Source organism: Zootoca vivipara, chromosome 10 (assembly GCF_963506605.1).
Source record: "Zootoca vivipara chromosome 10, rZooViv1.1, whole genome shotgun sequence".
NCBI lineage: Eukaryota > Metazoa > Chordata > Lepidosauria > Squamata > Lacertidae > Zootoca > Zootoca vivipara.
The window spans coordinates 66,779,525-66,802,743 of record NC_083285.1 but is presented as its reverse complement, the minus strand read 5'-3'; the positions used below and the strand labels follow the sequence as shown (position 1 = coordinate 66,802,743).

At 45.5% G+C, this 23,219-nt stretch overlaps 1 protein-coding gene across 1 annotated transcript in view; it reads right to left on the bottom strand.

Moving 5' to 3' along the window:
* EXOC4 (exocyst complex component 4) overlaps nt 1-23,219 on the bottom strand; it is a 390,546-nt gene that overhangs the window by 35,828 nt on the left and 331,499 nt on the right. The window contains exons 13-15 of the mRNA XM_035126670.2: nt 22,944-23,099; nt 17,970-18,148; nt 1,783-1,921 (exon numbers count right to left, since the gene is read on the bottom strand). Coding sequence (XP_034982561.1) covers nt 1,783-1,921; nt 17,970-18,148; nt 22,944-23,099 — 474 coding nt within the window. The remainder of the gene's footprint in view (nt 1-1,782; nt 1,922-17,969; nt 18,149-22,943; nt 23,100-23,219) is intronic.

Here is a 23,219-nt window from a genome sequence, read left to right as displayed (position 1 = left end):
CAAGGACCAATCTTTTTTCTTTCATTTTTAAATCTTTACATTTTAAGGCGACTGAGGGATGCTTTGACTAGAGCAGTGGCAGAGGGTATGTTAAACCTTTGCCCCCATGGAGAGTCCCCCCCCCCAATCTGGAATTCTCCCCACGCTCAAACCCAGCTGCTTTCTTAGAGATAAAACATCATTTTAAAAGCTTTCTTAAAAAAATATGAACTAATGAGGTTCCTTCTAGAATCATCAACAGTCTAGTAGCGCTTTGAACGCTAACCAATTTATTCTGGCAAATGTGTTCATGAACCAGACACCACTTTGATACACTTCATGCATCTGAGGAAGTGGCGTCCGGTCCATAAAAGCTTCTGCTCCGATAGCTTTGTTGGTCACAAGACTAACACCCCTCTGGAAATTCTTGCAGCATCAGAACACTATGGATTTCCAGTTTAAGCCCAGCTCCCTCATAACAATAAAGAAATAGACAGCCCATGGTGATGAGAAAATGTCAGTTAAAAGCATGAAACTTTGATTGAATGGGTGGGTTTTTGTTGTATTTTAATATTTTGCTGGAAGTCACCCAGAGTGGCTGGGGAAACCCAGCCAGGTGGGCAGGGTATAAAGAATAAATTATTATTATCACTGTTGTTTGAGCCCAACTACTTACATTCAAAGACAATGCTTTGATCCATTGTACCACACTAACCACTCCCCCCTCATAGACTGGAAAGTTCATTTCTTAAAGGAACTAGTTCAACATGTCCCAAGAGGAATTAATTCCACTTCACATTTGTCCCTTTACAAAACAAGCTAGTTTCCTTCACACGGTTCAAGTTCATCCAAATGATCATCAGCAGAGTAGCAACCTTTTAGTGTTAAGAATGTAATAAACTGCTTTGCTGTGGTATAAAATAAACTTAAAAGGTTTAAGAAAACATAAAAACACACACATAGTGAAATGTGAAGTGTCAATATTTCCCCTAATAATTGTGATAATTAAGCTTAATGGTCCAAATAATCTGAAGAGTAAAAAAAAAAACACATGTAAGAAAATGAACTTGAGGATGAACTAGGAATCATTCAAGGTTGCAATCCAAAATGAACTTAATTCATGTCCAGTTCACCAAGCCATTATGGGAACTACTTCATTCCAAGCACTGGCCCTCAAAAACAACGAACGGCACAGAGAGTCAGAAACGTTCGCTGCTGTGAAATGGAAGCCCCTGGGCTCAGTCACGGAGTCAGCCTTAGAGAAGCTTCTGGATTCTGGTTTCCCTTGTACAATTGCTTTATGGATCCACATGCAAGTGTGATACATCATGAAAAAGTATACCTAAAGTCCAATGGAGGCTGGTGTCTATTGGGACCAGTCAAGGAAAAGGCCAACAATAGGCAGAGTCAGGGCCGTCTTAAGCGCCCCTGGTGCCGTGGTGCGCCGGATCCCTCCGGCGCCCTCCCACCCCGTTTCCCAGCGCGGCGGGCGGGTAGGCGCCGCGCATAGCGCGGCTGCCACAGGTGCTGCTGCGCAGCGGGCCAGCGCAGCGCGGTTGCCGTGGGCGCAGCTGCGCGGCGGGCCGGCTGGCCAGTGGGTGAGCGCAGCTCGCGGCGCCCTCCTGGCGGGCCGGCACCGTGGTGCCCTGCGCAACCCAGCCTGCATGTAGGGCCAGCCCTGGGCAGAGTCAGCTAATTTTTTTTCTCTGCCACCAATTCCTCCTCCCTGTTGAGTTCTGCAAAGGCAATACTGAGACTGAAGGAGGTACAGACTGGCCTCTGCATAACCAGCTGAATACATACCTAACTTCTAAGTGCAGAACCAGCAAGCAGCGGTCAGCCATTTCCTGGAAGGACCGGGCCAGCTCAGTGAGGGTTTGCATGATCTGCTCGGACACTGGAGGGAGATCCATGTTGGCATGTCCATCTTGGCCAGGTGACACTGCAGATGAAAGAGAAAGTGGAATGTGATTACTGCCTGGGACATTCCATCACAGCACCTGTGCCATCTCAGTTGGCATCTACTGAATTGCCAGCCCAGTTAGGGTGACATGGACTAAGCTCTTAAAGTAGATACAGTATTGTGTCAATGTTCCTAGGCAACAGACTGGGCCCTTGGAATCTTATTTGCTTCCAATGATGTGGCTGCAAAATGCCTCCCAGTAGAGCAATTCTCGGTGGTGAACAGCCATGGAGGATTTAAGCAGTTGCAGCACCAGGTTGAAAGGAAAGGCAGTGTAGCATTAAAAAAGAAAAGCTTCCATGGCAAGGCTAGTTTATGGACTCTTCAGAGAGTTCACAGAAATGCCTATCATATTTATTTAGTCATTCAATTTATGAGCCGCCCAATAAAAACATTCTCTAGGCAAAAACATATTTACTACCATAAATACAAGCACTACAGTCTCATGGAACTCTTGAACATCCCCACATGAGTTGACTGATTTTGGTTATCTCTTGTGGTCCAAGGACAGAAGAATGACATCCTCCCTTGGGAAAAAGGGAGACTCCAAGACTCCCTCAAGTCAATTATTTTTATCAGACACTTGCATTGCACTATGTTGCCTTTTCTTGCAACAATGAGGGGTAGAATAATGCTCTGTTTAAGGAACATACACACAGGATTGCCAAGACTGCACACAATTTTCTATGACTACCCCAACTACAAGGATTGCTTATCATTCCATGTTTCCATCTAGCAAGTAGTTTAGGGGTCAGCTATTTTATCTAATAGGACTGATTTGGGAGGTGGGCCATTCCTTTCTTGACAGCTCAAAATGCTTTTACAATAACCTGTTCTGACAAACAGAGGAATCATTCATTCTGGCAAAGTGAAGGGGGTGGTGGTGGTGGAAATTAAGTCATTTGCACTGGTTGTCACCAGCGATTTCAATCATTTTGTTACATGAAAGAATGGCAGTGCCTCTTGAAAAACTGACTCCTGCAAATCAATGCATGCAAATGACAAGAGCTCAGGAACAGGGAACAGGACTTGAGGTGCTCCTGAAACATAATGCTTTGTAGCAAATCAAGGCCCATTCTGAAAGTCCACGGACAGGCACAGAATGTCAGGGAAGACTTTTGAATGGTTTAATCGCAGTGGGAAGAAAACCAGTTTGGGGTTTCAGATTCTGGCTTGGTTGCAGTGCAACATGAAGTGTGTGAGTTTTTAAAAGTGTAACATTTCATCTTGTACATGCACACAAATTGTTCTTTGGAATCCCCCTGACACAGTTCTGAAACTCACAACGAGAGAAAGCCGGCATTTGAGAAGGAAGTTGTACTATAGCTGAGAGAGCTCTCAGCTACAGCTTTGATAACAGAGAATCTAGCTACATATAAGATTCCAGCAGTCTCCATACATTCTGGAGCAAAAAGCCAAGTACCCCCTCTGCAGCCTCCTGGGTCCTGTTTTCCCTTCTCTTTGACCAACTTTCAATCCATCTATCTATCCATCTTTATTGACAACAGCAACATGTGCTTCAGCACCCAAATACCAGTGTTTGGGTCCAGGGGCTTCTAGCAAGATTTGGGCTGGGTGAATACTACAACAGCACTCTGACATCTATTGCAACTTCACAGAAGCAAGGTTTTTCGAGTGTGGCACCCTAACTTTGGTGCTTCCTTCCTAGACTAATCACCTGATGGCATCTTTATTCTCTTTCTGGTGCCAGCTGAAAACCTTTCTTTCTGTCCACCCCAGGCCTTTTAGTCTTTCAGCTCGTCAGCTGGTGACTTTCTGCCTCTGCTCCGTACTGGTTTTAACTGACTGCAACAGTTTGCTTGTTTATTCTTTTATTGATTTTTAATTTTACTTTATTGTAAGCTGCTCTGAGACACTAATCTGCTTTAGATCTGCTCTGTGTTGTGGGTGGGAAAATAGAAATCACATCTCCTCCTTTTTCTGTTGGAAAACTAGGGTCATGAGGGAGGGAGGAAACCTGCCAAAGTTCGGAGATGTAGGCCCAGGTGCTACTGTGTTAATTTATTTTACCTTTTTAAAAAAGAAAAAAGAAAAATACTGGAAAAGTCACACTTTTCTCCTCCCCACATGAAGTAAAAAGAGAGCAATGGGATTTTTAATTGTTTATTAGGGGAAAAGAACAATTGAGAAATCAGCAGGCAACCCCAATAGTCTAATTCCTCCGCTTATATACCTGCTCTCACAGCTGGAACTCAGAGAAGAAGGTTGACCCCTGTTGAAGAACTCTATTTACTTCAATATCCCCTTTCCCAAATCACTATGATTGGAGTGGCCTTAATTTGCTGTCATTAAAAGCTAGACCTGCCTATCAAAACAATACCCCCCTTCCCTCTTGAAAAGGAATTAGTTTCAATCAGCTTGATTTTGCAACTTGGGGGGGGGGGAGAAAGAAATGCAGCGGAGGTGGGAGGAGAAAGGCTGTTTTTTAAAAAAATGTTTTTAAATGTTTTTGTAAAAACATTTGCCTCCCGAGGGAGCAATCTGCCTTGAGAAACCTTGTTAATGGTGCAAACTGACTTGGGAACGTGAGATCATTATTCAAAAAACACTCTTGTTATTCAAGGTACACATAGAGCCAGTACATACCCCTAACAAATAATGAATCAACAGCTTACATTCTGGCAAGCCTTGAAAGAGCGCCTCCCCTCTATGTCTCAACTTAATTTCCTAATTTCAGGTGTTCTCACCCATTCTGTTGCACCTGTGTGCATGGGAAGTACAGCAGAAGCCCTCAATTGCTTCCTGCAACTATGAAAAGCTGCGTCCTCAATGAATCGTCCAAACCTAAGCCTCTTCCAAAGACTGCTGATGCTGTTGATTCCAGTACCACCAACCCAATGAAATGTTCCAGGAACACCTCTCTTTTCCAGCCAACTCCCCAGTTCTACCATTAAAAATAGCTGAATGGGGTGGTATTCAATGCTAGTCTTGATCACGGTAGACCCACTGAAGTTAAAGAGAACCAGGCAGAAGGCCTTTTTGGTAGTGGGGCCCAGCCTGTGGATCACCATCCTATCAAATGTCAAACAGATACACACCTATATGTCCTTTAGAAGACATCTGAAAGCAGTCCTGTATGGAAAGCTTTTAATGTTTTATTTTGTTTTTATATTTTGCTGGAAGCCACCTAGAGTAGCTGGGGCAACCCAGTCAGATGGGCAAATGATGATGGTGATGATGATGATAATGGGCTGTGACTAACTTCGTTTCATTAACTGCAGTAAGTCTACTCTCAGTAGGAATGAGTTGAATACTACCCGCTGGTCTACATAATTGGTACACATACCAAAGTCACAAATCCCTTTCTCTTGGACAGTGGTTCCCAACTGGTGGTCCGCGGACCCCCAGGGGTCCGCGAGCTATGCCAGAGGGGTCCTCAAGATGCTACCGGTATTAGATGCCAAGCCTCTGGCCCGCCAGAACCGGCGGAACTGCCGGTGCGCGGGCGCCAAGCGAGCCTGGTGGATCAACCGGGGAGCCGCTGAAGGCCCCCCGGCAACCCCACCGGACCGAGGCTGAGTGCGCCCGGCTGGAGACTCGGCGGAACCCCTGGGCCTAGAGGCCCGAAACCGCCTTCCAGGCCGCGGACCCCGCGGCGACCGCGTGGGCGTCGGAAACGTCCGGCGGAGCAAGCGAGGAGCTGCTGAGGCTGCCTGCAGGCCCGCCGGGCCAAAGCCGAGGGCGCCCGGCCAACGGCCGAGCGGAGCTCCGTGGCCCAAGACCTCCAACCGCGCTACGATCCTGGGGGGCCTGCCTCGTGACTGCAGTCGCCATCACCCCTAGCTGCCCAAGAGGGGGAAGGGCCCCAATCCCGCAGCGAAGGGCCCCGATCCCGCAGCTCCTGCGCACCACACGGGGAGCCTCGTGAGGACCCGAAGAACAAAGGCTGCACCGAACCTGCTGGCGCTGGTGCTGCTACCGCCGCAAATACAGCCACCCCCAGAGGAGGAGAAAAGAAGAGGGGACGACAGGGAAGAGAGGGCCCCCCCACCACCCTCAACCCAGGTGAAAGGGTAGAACCCCCCCCCCTCCAGAGGGAACCCCCCCGGCCCCCGGACGGCCATCACACCGCCACCACCACACCAACGCCCCCCCCCAAAGAAGGATAAAGAAAAGAGGAAAACAACTGAAAAATAAATAAAACCACTTTTTAATTTTAGGATTAGGAATTAATGGGGGTCCTTGTCACAATAGCGGCTCGATGAGGGGTCCTCGAGAAAAAATTGTTGGGAACCCCTGCTCTTGGAGCAGGGAGGATCTCTGACTTGTGTGGCTAACATTGCTATAGTTTTTATGAGGAAAGGTAATCACAGCTGCTTTGCGGGGGTCAGGGGACTGGAAATCAATGTATCCACAAGCAGGATTTTGCTGAGAAACTTTTGTTATTATTATATAGGTAGGGCCTGCAACGAATGGCTAGGATGCCAGCCACATCCTCTTTCAGAATACGCCATTCTAGTCCTTTTCTCCTCCCCTTCAATTTCCCACTCCCCTTCCATCAGGTTTTCATGACCACTGAGCACATTCAGCCCTCATTAATCTGTTTTGGGTCCCCCCCCACTTTCCCCTGCTTAGGTTGCTTCCTCCTAACTTTGCTTTGGTACTTCCAGGATGCTCCTGAGTTGGCGGAAACTTTTCTCTTGTGTGGGGTCTTATGTTATTTTGGCTACATAAGGATTAACACTCAGAGAACGAAGTTCACTATTCATATATAGGATTTCATCCTGTCCTTCCTCTAGGGAGCTCAGGGCAGTGTACATGGTCCCAACTTCTATCCGTGTGTGTGTGTGTGTGTGTGTGTGTGTGTGACAGAGAGAGAGAGAGAGAGAGAGAGAGAGAGAGAGAGAGAGAGAGAGAGAGAGAGAGAGAGACTGAGACTCTCCAGGTGTTGCAGGAGGCAGATAAAATGTTTACAACTGAGAAAGCTGTTCCCCTTCCAGCATTGAGAGTAGGAGCCCATAAATCTCTGCAGCTAAGTACAGCAGGTTGAAACGTTTAAGGTGAGGGAGAGAGGCAGAGCAGCTGAGCCGGAAAGGCACAAGGATCTCATTTGAGATGAGTGGCGATAAGGCAGGCCAGGGCGGCGGCCCCCATCCGTTCAGTAAACACTAATGATTGGGCGAGTGCCGACTGTCACTGGTGATAAAGAGCCGGCTAAACACTCTATTAGTTTTTCATTTTGTGAATTAATGTTCTTTATGGCGTGTGTACACTCGCCGGCTAATGAATTGTCTCGTTAGAACTGCCTGGGGTGCTCCTCAGCCGCCTCTGCTGGCAGGCATAAATTTCACAAGGAAATTAGCACTTTTTTAAAAAAGGCAATAACTCCTTGAAAAAGTGGTTTGCTTTCTGCCCGTTTATGCATATATACAGCCCCAAGAAAGGGTTTATTGCTAGGGAGTGGGGTAAGGAGAAGAGTAAAGTTCGAGAGAGAGAGAGAGAGAGAGGCTCATATAAATCTGTATATTGTGAACTAAGGTTGGAAAAACAGAATGGTTCCCTAGACAGGCTTGAAATACAAATGAATCCTTGAAGAAATAATAATAATAATAAATAATAATAATAATAAATTATTTATTATTATTATTTATACCCTTTCCATCTGGCTGGGTTTCCCCAGCCACTCTGGGTGGCTCCCAACAGAACACCAACAATAATAAAAAAGCAACAACATCAAACATTAAAAACTTCCCTAAACAGGGCTGCCTTCAGATGTCTTCTAAAAGTCAGATAGTTGTTTATTTCCTTGACGTGTGAAGGGAGGGCGTTCCACAGGGCAGGTGCCACTACCAAGAGTCAAGGAAACCAATGTGTAGGAAAAGCTACTTGTATCCTGCTTCCAAATCTGGAGAGTTGCATGGGAGTGTAGAATCATATAATTCTATGACACTAAAGCATAAGAACATCAGAAGGGACCTGCAGCTGGATCAGGCCAAAGGCCCATCTCACAGTGGCCAACTAGCTGCCTCCAGGAAGCCTGCAAGTAGAACCCAAACGCAGTAGCTATCAAACTGCTTGTTATTCACATCAACAGTCTTATTCTCTATGAATCCTTATGCCTGTCTTAAGTTTGTAAACTGACACAAATTTTAACGGGCGTCTAAGTTGCAGCTGCAGTCTCTCAAGTTGGAGATGACTTTGTTTAACCCCCTACCTTGTTTCACTTACTATGAAGTCCCTTTCTTTCCCTCATTAGATCTTTTATTAATTCATAATTTGGTTTAGAGCCAGAATTACAAATTCTTTAGTGTCTGCCTGACCTCAGACAGCAGTAGCCAGTCTTAATGAATGTTGGTGTTTCATTACTGCAATAAATGTAGATTTTAAGAGAAGTTTTATGCGTCTCCCCACCGCCCCGCAATGTAAGTCGTCTATTAGTATTTTAAACGAATACATTTCAAGTGCTTTTCTTTTCCACGGACACCATGGACTGACCCAGAGCTCTCACAGGCAGACGATAAATCTTACAAGTATCTCCCAAATATATGTTTGGTTCCCTTGGACCTCCATATTTAAGCTAAAAGCCACGAGCAAGTTCATCCAGCTCCTCTCCATTTTAACTGGCTATCCTGGAGGGCCAAACTACACATTGTCATAAATATATGGCTGACACCGACCCACATTTGCTGTGTCTCCTGAGAAATGCTTATAGACTACCTGTGATGTGCTGCTGTTGCAGTAAGCTTTCTCTCCTCACCCCCAGTTCCACTTCAGAGGCTGTCTCTTGTGGGGAATCAGCTGGGAGGGAGAGAAAACTGCTGAACACAATGGCCTCAAATTGTGCATTTTCTTCACTGGAATGTTACCAAGGGGGTGGCAGAGGTGCTTATCATACAAAGGGACAGGACCCAGGTGGCGCTGTGGTTAAACCACTGAGCCTAGGGCTTGCTGATCAGAAGGTCGGTGGTTCGAATCCCTGTGACAGGGTGAGCTCCCGTTGCTTGGTCCCAGCTCCTGCCAACCTAGCAGTTCGAAAGCACGTCAAAATGCAAGTAGATAAATAGGAACTGCTACAGCGGGAAGGTAAACAGCGTTTCCATGTGCTGCTCTGGTTCGCCAGAAGTGGCTTTGTCATGCTGGCCACATGACCTGGAAGCTATACGCCGGCTCCCTCGGCCAATAATGCGAGATGAGCGTGCAACCCCAGAGTCGGTCACGATCGCATCTGCTGTGAGTCCTGTGGGACAAACCCCCCTGCTTGCCCTGACACACCACAGCCTCAAAAGACTGAGGCCGCCCAGCACTTTGAAGACTTATCTGCTGTGAGTCCCGTGGGGCCTTTTCTGCAGTGGTTCCCATCTGTGGAATGCTCTCTCTAAGGAGGTTTTATCTGATGCCTTCATTATACACCTTTAGGTACCAGGCAAAAATGCTCCTTTTTAACCAGGTCTTTGGCTGATTGACATCGGATACCCTTTTAAATGTGTTGCGGAATGGGGGCCTATTGGGTTGTTGTTGTTGTTGTTGTTGTTGTTATGTGTTCTGTGTTTTTTACATTGTAATTTTATGTTGTGAACCGCCTTGAGATCCACGGGTATAGTGGTATGCAAAATTAAAAGAGAAATAGACGATAGACAGACAGATAGATGGGTAGGGTAGGGAAGGGCAAGAATAGCAATGCATTGAGTTGCATTGCCACCAGACAGGAAACTAAAAATGCTTAGCACTGTTCCACTTCCACCTTTCTTCCTTCAGTTCCAACTGTTCACACCGGATTCAGTGCAATGTGGACTTGGAGACTGCTGGCCCTTAAAAGCCATGAGCATGCTAGTCTTGCCTGCTATGTTCTTGGGACAGTGACTAAAGAAGCCAAACCGTATCCTCTTCCAGGATGGCTTGGTGCTGAACCAGCAGAGATCCTACCAAGGACACTATTTATTCTTCCCTCAGCAACGGTCCAACTTCTTAGTGGGGCCTTAGAAAAAAGATTGATGCAGAGGTTATTAGCAGCCGGAGCCCTCCTGAACCTCTGCATCAAATATTTAACAGCTAGAGAATTAGAAAGCAGCTCTCCAGCCTCCAGTGCACAGAGTTGATAGCCTTCCTTCCCAGACGCGGCACATCTTGCTCTCCTGGAGATTGATCTTGTGTCCTGGGATCAACGCTTTCGCTTGAGGTTATGATTACGCTAATTGCTCCTTGTCCTACTTTCCTCCCCACCCACTCCCTGCCCTTCAACCTCCTAACCCTCCATGTATGTGGAGAACTATCACATAAATGTATGCAACTGAGTTGGTGGTGTAATCAAAACTCTGGCTGCAGAAACTGTGCAGCTGGACTTCAGGGCGACAGGTTCACGGACTATAGAGTGTGGTGTGGCAAGGGAGAAATGATACCTTATTTTTTTCTCTCAGCAGTTAATTCCGGCTCATGCAGAGATTCCATAAACACTTTCTAAGTTCTCTAAAGCTTGGTCCATTCCTGAGTGAACTGTCAGCCACTTTCCGTGACCCAGAAGCAATCTACCAGGTGCTTTTCTTGTGCCATGTTTAGTTTGTTTCTCAAACGTGTGATTCTCAAAGAGTTTCAAGGCAATGGACATACACAGCACAGTAAGTTCAGAATAAAACAGCTCAAGAAGTGCATTCAGCAATGAAAGGCACCATTGGGACATAGCACAACATAGGTGGGATCTGCTAAGCTTGCAGGGGAAGGAGTGGTCTGCATTTGGCACATACAATTTACTACTACTGATACTATTAAGCACTTCTATAACATTTTATAGGGACCCAGGTGGTGCTGTGGGTTAAACCACAGAGTCTAGGGCTTGCTGATCAGAAGGTCGGCGGTTCGAATCCCTGCAACGGGATGAGCTCCCGTTGCTCGGTCCCAGCTCCTGCCCACCTAGCAGTTCGAAAGCACATCAAAGTGCAAGTAGATAAATAGGTACAGGTCTGGCAGGAAGGTAAACGGCGTTTCCGTGTGCTGCTCTGGTTCGCCAGAAGCAGCTTTGTCATGCTGGCCACATGACCCGGAAGCTGTCTGCGGACAAACGCGGGCTCCCTCGGCCTATAGAGCGAGATGAGCGCCGCAACCCCAGAGTCGGACACGACTGGACCTGATGGTCAGGGGTACCTTTACCTTTATAACATTTTATAGGGTTGATCCAGCTAGCTCACAGATTGGCAGAAGTTCTCCAGGGTTTCAGACAAGGACCATTCTTAATCCAACCTGGAGACACCAGAGATTGAGCCCGAAATCCTTGCCAGGCAAAGCACATCCTTCGATCACTGAGCTATGGCCCTTTTGAGCCCAAAATGGTCAATATTGTTAACAACTACTACAGTACTACAGTATTAAATTGCACTAATTTGTTGCCTTTTTCACAAAAAGAGATTCAACACAATTTACAAAACAGTGTAAAAGCAGTATGAAACTAGAACAACAACAACAAAAACACCTAAAAACACATCCATACTTATACAAAAGGTAGGTCTAACCTCTCCCAGCTGGAAGAAGCCACAAACATCTTTGTTGTTGTTTAGTCGTTTAGTCGTGTCCGACTCTTCGTGACACGCCAGGCACTCCTGTCTTGCACTGCCTCCCGCAGTTTGGTCAAACTCATGTTGGTAGCTTCGAGAACACTGTCCAACCATCTCGTCCTCTGTCGTCCCCTTCTCCTTGTGCCCTCCATCTTTCCCAACATCAGGGTCTTTTCCAAGGATTCTTCTCTTCTCATGAGGTGGCCAAAGTATTGGAGCCTCAGCTTCATGATCTGTCCTTCCAGTGAGCACTCAGGGCTGATTTCCTTCAGAATGGAGCGGTTTGATCTTCTTGCAATCCATGGGACTCTCAAGAGTCTCCTCCAGCACCATAATTCAAAAGCATCAATTCTTCGGTGATCAGCCTTCTTTATGGTCCAGCTCTCACTTCCATATAAACATCTTAAGTCCCTCAAATTAAGGGACAAAAAGCCAGGTAAAAAGGAATGTTTTTGACTGCTTCACATCCTCATAAAGTTGATCAGTATTATTCAGCTGAGGTGCCTTCTTTCTGGTGGGCCCCTACCGTAGTTACAAAAACTTCTCCTCCAAGGTTCTTTGCCTGGTGCCAACCCTGTGTGTGTATTATTATTACTTTTATTAATATAAGGTAATTCAATTTATATCCTGTCTTTCCCAAAGGAGTCCAGGGCTCCCTTTTCTTTTCATTTCATTTGTTTGGACTTGTAACTGAACGGTGATTCATTTTAACCACTGCTCTTAAATTTTACTGCGGCTCTTCTTATTTTATTCCGGTTTTATGCTTCTCCTATTTATCATTTTATTTGGATTTTACATTGTGTTAATAATGGTGTGGGTCTTTTTTTGCAAGCCTCTTTGAGAATTTTTATCACACTCAAAGGACCTAACCTGCATTTAGCAAAGGCAGTCGGAAGGAAACTGGTGTTTGTGTGCTCTGGCCGCTTTCCAGAGCTTGTGTTTTGATATCGTTGCATTGTGCATTTCTCTGTCCTGCCAACATCAGTCAGTGCAGCAGAAAGAGAAACACAGGAATCTGCATAAGGCTGGGTCTTAGCATTGTACATAATGGCTGGTAGCAGCTCTCTTGGATTTCAGGCAGGGGCATTCCCAGTCCTTCCTAGAGAGGCTAGGGATTGAACCTTGGTCCTTCTGCATTCAAAGCAGATGCCCTTCCACTGAGCTAAGGCCCTTCTCGAACACAGGAAGCTGCCTTATATGCTCTACCACCCAACGATGGCCTTTTCACAACATGTGGAAAACAGCTGCGTTTTGCAAAAGGGACTGGAGAGAACTGGACATGGGGATTTCCTGGCTTCCCTGAAGCACCTGATTGGCTACCCAACCAGGTGGGAAACAAAACTCTGAACTAGATGGACCTTTGTTATGGTCCAGCAGGGATCCTCCAATATTCTTACGGATTCCTGTTCTGGTGGGAGACTCATGCAGTGCATAAAGCAAGTGCTATCCAAAAGCATATGTGTTCTGGTCCATGGGCTCACGAAGAGTCATAGAATCATAGAATCATAGAATCATAGAATCATAGAGTTGGAAGAGACCACAAGGGCCATCCAGTCCAACCCCCTGCCAAGCAGGAAACACCATCAAAGCATTCCTGACAGATGGCTGTCAAGCCTCTGCTTAAAGACCTCCAAAGAAGGAGACTCCACCACACTCCTTGGCAGCAAATTCCACTGCCGAACAGCAGACACGACTAAACGACTAAACGACTAAACAACAACAACATCTGTCAGACACGACTAAACGACTAAACAACAACAACATCCAAAAGCAACATCTCTCATTATGCATTCTTGTCAGGGACTGGCAGGCTGCTGGCGAGTGTGCACCAGGGGCAGGGGGGCTGGAGTCTGACTCAGAGCAGTGGTTTGTGGGGCCCTGTTTCAGCCAGGCGGCAAGACTCTGAGGCAGGGGAAGCTTCAGAGTTGGAGGATGGAAGGAGAGGAGGAAGTGAAGGGCTTCCCCACCCTCTTCGGCACCACTGACTCACAGAATCAGGAGGGGACTGAAAAAGGATGAACAGAAGAAGTTTCCACGCAGGCACAGTCTCCGGCTGCATGCATGCAGACCATCGGAGGGAGCTACATTAACTGGTGGAGGGGGAGTGGTCCCCTGTTACAGCAACTGTTCCATACAGCGCTGACTTGGGAATAGCAGCCTAGTTGTTAGATTGGTGTGCGTAGATTTCCAGAGCTGTAGAAGCAATTGTTAAGTGTTATCTTGGACAATAAATACTTAACTATCTGCTGTGTGCATTCTTTTGACTGAGAAGCACCCTTGACAATTATCTACTGATAAGGAGCCTCTGCTACAAAAAAGGAAGAATATTAATTCAGCCAGATGAGGTAAAAGTAGGACTCAAAGCAAACTCCTAAAAAGCCAAAAAGCTCTGGATGTGCTCCTCTTTCAGATAACACACACACACACACAAGATGATCAGCGCTTATTAATGCAGAGGCAATCAACATAATCAGGGCCTTGATTGCACAAGGATGGGAAGGAAGATGGTTTCTTGGTTAAAAGATGAATCCACCAGCCGAAGAACCATCTCCCCCTTTAGCTGATGTAGGGCTAAGTTTGGGTGGAAAGGATTGTACTATCAAATCTCTTAAAAACAAAATAATACAGCAGAAGAACATTTGTCCAAAGTGGGGCACCTGGCTTTGCAGATTCTTGTTGGTGGTTTGAAATACAAAACCTGATATCAGAAAATATAAAAAAGAGAATCAAGGATCAGTGTCCACAAATATTCCCAACACAGCCCAAATCATGAATTAATCACCACCACCACTCTTGGTGAATTTAGCTGTGCTGGTTTAAATCTTGATATCAGTGCCTCAACATTCACATAATGGGCTTAGAAATCCCAGAAGGTAGAAAAATCATAATGAATGGAGACTTAAACAAACATAAACATGTTCCAGAGTGATCTGCACACACACACACACACAAAGCATGTTAATGCCACACACTGCCCCTTCTTTAGAAACGTCTGGAGCTGCTGGAGATAGAACTGGGAACTTTTGGATCTATGCTCTGCTGCACGAAGTGTTCCTGGGCCTAAGATGTCTGTCCGCCTGATTCCACAGTGGCTCCCTCTAGTTCTAGCAGCAACCAAAGCTCCTGAGTCTGGCTTAGGTTTTGATCAGGCAGCAGTCTGCCTTGTTTCCCTGCCCACTTGCCTATCTCCGGCTCCAGAAACACAATGTGAAGGTACAAGATAGCATCTCGAAGCGGTTTAGGGTTGTGCTTTGGATTCTCTAGCATGGAAGCACACCATGGTAAAGGAGCAGTTGGGGACAGGTGCTAAGTAGCTGCTGCCCACTGGAAAAATGGCTGTGCGAGCAAAGGCCACAACTGCCAACTCATCATGTTTCTTGCAGGGACTTGTTCTCCGCACAGAGCCTGAACTTTTCCACAAGCCCTTCTTTTCCAGATCTTCAGAAAATGAACTTGCACTCAAAACCGGATGTGAGGGACAGAGGATATGGGGAGGTCCCTCCCATCTTGAGCTCCAGCCCATCCCCGAGCGCTGGGGAAAGCAGAGAGAGTTCCGACTCAAGTGGAGAAGCAGGAAGTGGTGTCCGAGGCTCAGGCAAGGTAGCAGAGCCACTGCCCAAGGTGGGACAGGAAGGGGGGAGCAAGGGGGGAAGGCCGATCCCACCGACTCCGGAATTGCGCAAGAAACGTCGTGGGAAGAGGCTGGGTCTCCCCAAGCTTTTATGCTGGAGGAAAACGCGCCAACCTCCATTCGGAGGTACTGAAGAAGACTGACAAGATGTGCCATTTTCTGTAAATAGCACTGCCTTTAGCACTGTAAATACACAGCACCAATAAAAGGATAAAATGCAGAGCTGTGTGGAGTCGTTACTCTGAAGTAGCCCACTCAGGCCACTGTGACACCAGGAATTCTAGAAAAGGTAAATTTTTCAGGTAGCCAGCCAGCCAATGACAAATACCAGGAAATATTCAAGGTTTATTAACCTGAAGCAACCTGTAATCCTCCTTAAGTAGGGACAGGAGACAGAGACAACACTCCTAATGAGTGATTATGCTGGGCACAATAAATCTTTGGGTATACACAGGATTATGCATATCAACACGCCATGCGAAGCAACTGTCCCAACCCTGCTCCTGACGGTTTCTCTGGGGAGAAAAGACAATTCTGTTCTTGTGCTAACCCTCTTTCTCTCTCCCCACTCTGCATTAACTGGCAGCTCAAATTTACCAAAGGGTAATTTTAAAACTGAATCTGTGAGGACAGATAGTGAAGCTGAGGCTCCAATACTTTGGCCACTTCATGAGAAGAGAAGAATCCTTGGAAAAGACCCTGATGTTGGGAAAGATTGAGGGCACTAGGAGAAGGGGACGACAGAGGACAAGATGGTTGGACAGTGTTCTCGAAGCTACGAACATGAGTGTGACCAAACTGCGGGAGGCAGTGGAAGACAGGAGTGCCTGGCATGCTATGGTCCATGGGGTCACGAAGAGTCGGACACGACTAAACGACTAAACAACAACAATTTTAAAACTAGTGTCCCAGGCCCCAAAAGAAGAGATGCAAGAGGCCTGTGAGATAAAGAGTCAAAATCTTATTCTCCTTTAAAGATGATGAGTTATGTCTCTGTATACCAAGTGGGGTGTGTGTGTCTGGTGTTGAGCCTCCAAAATTGCCTGCTGCACCTCTGCATTTTAGGGCTACAAATCTGGAGGAAGAGCACTGCAGAACAGCATCTCTTGCAGAAACTTATGCCAATTCCTATCTCCGCATGCTTTTCTAATACCTTTCCACCATGCTGCCAGTTTTAAATCTGAAAAAGCCTGCCTCGGTGACTAGAAATCTGGGGGACACTGTGCTCAGCTCACACGCTTTGTGTGTTTGCACAGTAAGGTGCCACACCAAAATACAGTCTAGATCAGGCATCCCCAAACTGTGGCCCTCCATATGTTTTTGCCTACAACTCCCATGATCCCTAGCTAAGAGGACAAGTGGTCAGGGATGATGGGAATTGTAGTCCAAAACATCTGGAGGGCCGAAGTTTGGGGGTGCCTGGTCTAGATGAAGGTCGAAGGATAGTCCAAGAGAGAAATCCCCACAGTATACAGATGCAGTTCAATATTCTGAAAGCTATATTACTATACAGTATTAGCACAGGATTCCAAAGTGTGCAGATACCATGACACACTCATGAAACAAAGATGGAAATGCTTAAAAGCTGCTTGCATTTAGCCTAGATTTATTGAGCATTCACTCTGATTTGCTTGCTTGCACAAAGCTTACATGGAGGTTAGATTGTTGCATATTCGATTTCTACTCATTCAGTACTCATCCTAATTTGCTTGTGGAATGCCCACATCTTATTCTCCCCTCTGCCTTCAGCCTCCTGGTCTCTTATCTCCCTGTCCCTTAGCTTCACTACTCCTTGGGACCTCTTCTAAGTCTCTAGCCTGAATCTGTGAGGAGTTTTATTCCCAGCAAAAACAACAGCTTGCCCTTCTCTAACAGCTGTTGGCCTGCAAACTGCTTTGCTTCCTGAGCAACTGAAGATTCTAAGACATCACTCCTGCTCAGCCAGTCAGTAGTAGAGGCTTTTCCGCCATAAACTCAATACACTTCAGCTCTTTGACATAGTTTTTGTTTTCAAATATTACCACCAGACCCAAGTTCTCAGGAAGTGGTGAACCCAAAACTGAAATCAATGAATGAAAAAGAATTTGCTTGGGCACTCTGCTGAATTTAGCTGCATGCTACAACCTTAGCATCCAAACGGTTATTGCTAAGAGTAAAGTTTGCATTCTTTGCGGGCGGGGGAAGAGAAAGAGGAAGAGGAAAAACAAACCAGGAGAAGACAAAAATGACTGTGTCATATCTGACTGGTTTGGAAAAATACAAAAATCCAATTCTGAAGAAGCACAGATAAGGGGAGAGCTGTGGAAGTGCCATCAGCTTAGCAAACACTAAATAATGAACGAGGGAGAGACTGTGGGGTGTGATAAAACACTCCATTAGCTGGGCTGGTTTTAAATGAGTGATAATTGTGGCAGAGACACAGAAAAAAAGGTTATTGAATTTTTATCTGTAGGAAGGGGCAGCCTTTGACAGATTAACTATGAAGTCACTCAGCCCAGTTTGTATATTGTACAAATACTGTAAAAAGAAGAAGAGCGCCTTAACCCAAAATCCTGACCAAGCCAGGGAAACTGCTGGAGCTGAGGAGCTCAAGGTGTTGGGAACAGAGGAAGCTGCTTTGTGCTCAGTTGAACCATTGGGTCCATCTAGCTCAGTATTGTCTATACTGACTGGCAGCAGCTCTCAAGAGTTTCAGGCAGGGGACATTCCCAGCCCTACTGGGGATTGATACCAGGACCTTCTGCAAGGCAGATGCACTGAGCTACGACCCTTCCCTATTTTCGGCGTGTAGTAACAAACAAAACAACACCTCCCACAGTTTAAAAGGACATCGATTTTTTAATTAGTCAAAGGCCTGGAAGAAGAGGGATTTATTTGTTTAGAGATGACTCACTTTGTGCCACTGGAAGGTTGGAGAAAGCTGCCTTCATACGGCTGGAGAGCCATTCCAAACTTTCGTGCATATTGGCCAAGGCCTTCAGGTCGCTGACATCAGAGAGAATCTCTTGCGTGGGAATCAGTTTATCACCCAGGTTCCCAATGAGCACTTCGGATTCTTTGCCAAAGGCGGTCCTAGAACAAGAAAGACACAAGGCACATATAAAATTAACAGAGAACCCAAAAATTGTGTAAATAAAAGGGACTTCCTCAGTCAGATTTGTCGGGGGGGGGGGGCTTTTCCTGGTGTAGGATTTTACACATCTATCTGAGCCCATGCGGCTCCCACATCAGCCTGTCAGGTGCTCTTGATTCCTGAAACTGGGATAACCTGAATGTATTATTTATCAGTGCAACCAGTGATGTTACAATGGAGTTCTAAGGCTACATCTGTACAGAGTAGGAAAAGATCAGACACCAGGATAATCTGAATGCTAGCCTCACTGAAATCCATGCTAGTCAGGATTCACTTGCCTCACTGATTTCAACAGGGCTAAAGCACAACTAAGTCTGGATCTGACCCATTTTTATTGAAGTTTAATGTATTTTAAATTATTTGATCCCACTATTCAGCTAGAAGCAGCTCATGGCCAGATATTAAAAACAAGAATCAAACAACAGTAGGTCAAAACAAGATTGGAGTGATCGTTCTGTAGTATTATGGCAATGGACAAAGCTATTGTGTAACTGTTGAATAAATGTGTTGCTTTAACAACAACAACAACAACAACAACGTTTCTATAAATGTGTTATATTATTATTATTAACAACAACAACAACAACAACAACAACATTTTCTATCCGTGGGCTGTTAGGCTGCTGAATGGAAAATAATATAGTGCAATTGACTTTCGGGGTTGGTGTGTTGTGTGACAAGCACACAGAGTGCAAAGAGATTGAGTATTTGGGGGGGGGGTGGCTCAGTTAATTTCACTGTACACAGGTTGTACATTGACAATAAAGGTGTTGTTGTTGTTGTTGTTGTTGTTGTTGTTGTTATGTAACACAACTTCACTACAGAATTTATACCTGCAGCAAGTTAAGGTGTATGTATTGTCAAGATGGCCCCTTCAAGGATCAATGCCTTGTCGTGGCGAAGGGGCTTGAATAACTCAGAGAAGCTATGAGCTATGCCATGCAGGGCCACCCAAGATGGACAGGTCATAGTGGAGAGTTTTGACTAAACGTGATCCACCTGGAGAAGGAACTGGCAAGCCACTCCAGTATCCCTGCCAAGAAAACTCCATGGACAAAGACAACAGGCATATAAAAGTTATGACGCTGGAAGATGAGCCCCTCAGGTCGGAAGGCGTCCAACATGCTACTGAGGAAGAGCGGAGGACAAGTACAAGTAGATTCAGAGCTGATGAAGCGGCTGGGCCAAAGCCGAAAGGACGCTCAGTTGCGGATATGCCTGGAAGCGAAAGGAAAGTCCGATGCTGTAAAGAAAAATATTGCATAGGAACCTGGAATGTAAGAACCATGAGTGGAGGTAAGCTGGATGTGGTCAAAAATGAGATGACAAGAATAAATATCGACATCCTGGGCATCAGTGAACTAAAATGGAAGGGAATGGGCGAATTCAGTTCGGGTGACTATCATATCTACTACTGTGGGCAAGAATCCCGTAGTAGAAATGGAGTGGCCCTCATAGTCAACAAAAGAGTGGCAAAAGCTGTAATGGGATGCAATCTCAAAAATGACAGAATGATCTCGATACGAATCCAAGGCAGACCTTTTAACATCACAGTAATCCAAGTTTATGCACCAACTACCGGAGCTGAAGAAAGTGAAATTGACCAATTCTATGAAGACCTACAACACCTTCTAGAAATGACACCAAAGAAGGATGTTCTTCTCATTACAGGGGATTGGAATGCTAAAGTAGGGAATCAAGAGATAAAAGGAACAACTGGCAAGTTTGGCCTGGGAGTTCAAAATGAAGCAGGGCAAAGGCTAATAGAGTTCTGTCAAGAGAACAAGCTGGTCATCACAAACACTCTCTTCCAACAACACAAGAGACGACTCTACACATGGATATCACCAAATGGGCAGCATCGAAATCAGATTGATTATATTCTCTGCAGCCAAAGATGGAGAAGCTCTATACAGTCAGCAAAAACAAGACCTGGAGCTGACTGTAACTCAGATCATCAGCTTCTTAAAGCAAAATTCCAGCTTAAACTGAAGAAAGTAGGAAAAACCACTGGGCCAGTAAGATACAATCTGAATCAAATCCCTTATGAATACACAGTGGAAGTGAGGAACAGGTTTAAGGATTTAGATTTGGTGGACAGAGTGCCTGAAGAACTATGGATGGAGGCTCGTAACATTATACAGGAGGCAGCAACGAAAACCATCCCAAGGAAAAGGAAATGCAAGAAAGCAAAATGGCTGTCCAACGAGGCCTTACAAATAGCGGAGGAGAGGAGGCAAGCAAAATGCAAGGGAGATAGGGAAAGATACAGGAAACTGAATGCAGATTTCCAAAAAACAGCAAGGAGAGACAAGAGGGTCTTCTTAAATGAGCAATGCAAAGAAATAGAGGAAAACAATAGAATGGGGAAAACCAGAGATCTGTTCAAGAAAATTGGAGACATGAAAGGAACATTTCGTACAAAGATTACCATAATCAAGAACAAAAGTGGTAAGGACCTAACAGAAGCAGAAGACATCAAGAAGAGGTGGCAAGAATACACAGAGGAATTATACCAGAAAGATATGGAGGTCTCGTACACCCCAGATAGTGTGGTTGCTGACCTTGAGCCACACATCTTGGAGAGTGAAGTCAAATGGGCCTTAGAAAGCACTGCTAATAACAAGGCCAGTGGAAGTGATGATATTCCAGCTGAACTATTTAAAATTTTAAAAGATGATGCTGTTAAGGTGCTACACCCAATATGCCAGCAAGTTTGGAAAACTCAGCAATGGCCAGAGGATTGGAGAAGATCAGTCTACATCCCAATTCCAAAGAAGGGCAGTGCCAAAGAATGCTCCAACTACCGCACAATTGCGCTCATTTCACACGCTAGCAAGGTTATGCTTAAAATTCTACAAGGCAGGCTTAAGCAGTATGTGGACCGAGAACTCCCAGAAGTGCAAGCTGGATTTCGAAAGGGCAGAGGAACCAGAGACCAAATAGCAAACATGCGCTGGATTATGGAGAAAGCTAGAGAGTTCCAGAAAAACGTCTACTTCTGCTTCATTGACTATGCAAAAGCCTTTGACTATGTCGACCACAGCAAACTATGGCAAGTTCTTAAAGAAATGGGTGTGCCTGATCACCTCATCTGTCTCCTGAGAAATCTCTATGTGGGACAAGAAGCTACAGTTAGAACTGGATATGGAACAACTGAGTGGTTCAAAATTGGGAAAGGAGTACGACAAGGTTGTATATTGTCTCCCTGCTTATTTAACTTATATGCAGAATTCATCATGCGAAAGGCTGGACTAGATGAATCCCAAGCAGGAATTAAGATTGCCGGAAGAAATATCAACAACCTCAGATATGCAGATGACACAACCTTGATGGCAGAAAGCGAGGAGGAATTAAAGAACCTTTTAATGAGGGTGAAAGAGGAGAGCGCAAAATATGGTCTGAAGCTCAACATCAAAAAAACCAAGATCATGGCCACTGGTCCCATCACCTCCTGGCAAATAGAAGGGGAAGAAATGGAGGCAGTGAGAGATTTTACCTTCTTGGGCTCCTTGATCACTGCAGATGGTGACAGCAGTCACGAAATTAAAAGACGCCTGCTTCTTGGGAGAAAAGCAATGACAAACCTAGACAGCATCTTAAAAAGCAGAGACATCACCTTGCCGACAAAGGTCCGTATAGTTAAAGCTATGGTTTTCCCAGTAGTGATGTATGGAAGTGAGAGTTGGACCATAAAGAAGGCTGATCGCCGAAGAATTGATGCTTTTGAATTATGGTGCTGGAGGAGACTCTTGAGAGTCCCATGGACTGCAAGAAGATCAAACCTATCCATTCTTAAGGAAATCAGCCCTGAGTGCTCCCTGGAAGGACAGATCGTGAAGCTGAGGCTCCAATACTTTGGCCACCTCATGAGAAGAGAAGAATCCTTGGAAAAGACCCTGATGTTGGGAAAGATTGAGGGCACTAGGAGAAGGGGATGTCAGAGGACAAGATGGTTGGACAGTGTTCTCGAAGCTACCAACATGAGTTTGACCAAACTGCGGGAGGCAGTGGAAGACAGGAGTGCCTGGCGTGCTATGGTCCATGGGGTCACGAAGAGTCGGACACGACTAAACGACTAAACAACAACAACATTGTCAAGATGGAGATAGCCCTTTTTTGCATTGTATTTCTTTTTGCATGTTATATCATTTTGAGCTGTATTCTCTCTCCCCGCCCCCAGTTAAAGAATAGAATAAAATAAGTGGCACAACAATGAAAGAATCCATGCTTTCATCTAAATCATGTGAAGGAGTTTGACCCATTTCAAAGCTCGACCAGGCTGGCTCCAGACTACAAGGAAGGGTGAAGAATTCCTTAACATAATTTTCCTAATGGATTCCGGTAAGTTGTAATAACAAGCCTCTCATTCATCACGAGGGATTTCTAAAACAACTTAGTAGCTCATGAACAGGCTTTTTCGGATGTCCCAGAGGGAGGGGCTGGGCGGCTGGACAGAGAAGGCTAGTAAAATTGATCATGGGGTCAGGCGGTCAAACACTGAGTCATCCACTAAAGGAACACACATTATTAAGTAACTTACAATGCCCAAAGGAAACCCTCCACAGTTCAGCTCTATTTCCTGGTAACAGGCAACCCTGATGAAATTCATCCTGCACATTCAAAGGGATTTGAGGGCTACGCATGTGTGCCCTGAAAGATAAGACAACCCATTCATGGCAAGGCTACCTGTCGTTGCCACTACAATTTAGGATCATTTTAGGAATAATTTACCTTATGAAGTCCTCCTCTTCCTCCCTCTTCGGTCGCAATTGCTTGGGCTGGGCCATGTTGATCCAGTTTGGAAGAGACTTCAGGAGTCTGGTGATATCGTCATCTTTTGCCCAAGACGCACTGATGACCAGCTTTTCATCAGATTGAACAATGCTCCTACATAAAATTAGAAATGGTGATGTAAGAAAGAGGTGAGGTGTATTTCCTGATTATTTGATATTCCAGCTCACATTATGAAATAAATAAATAAACCATCACTCAAATGTGATGGGTGTC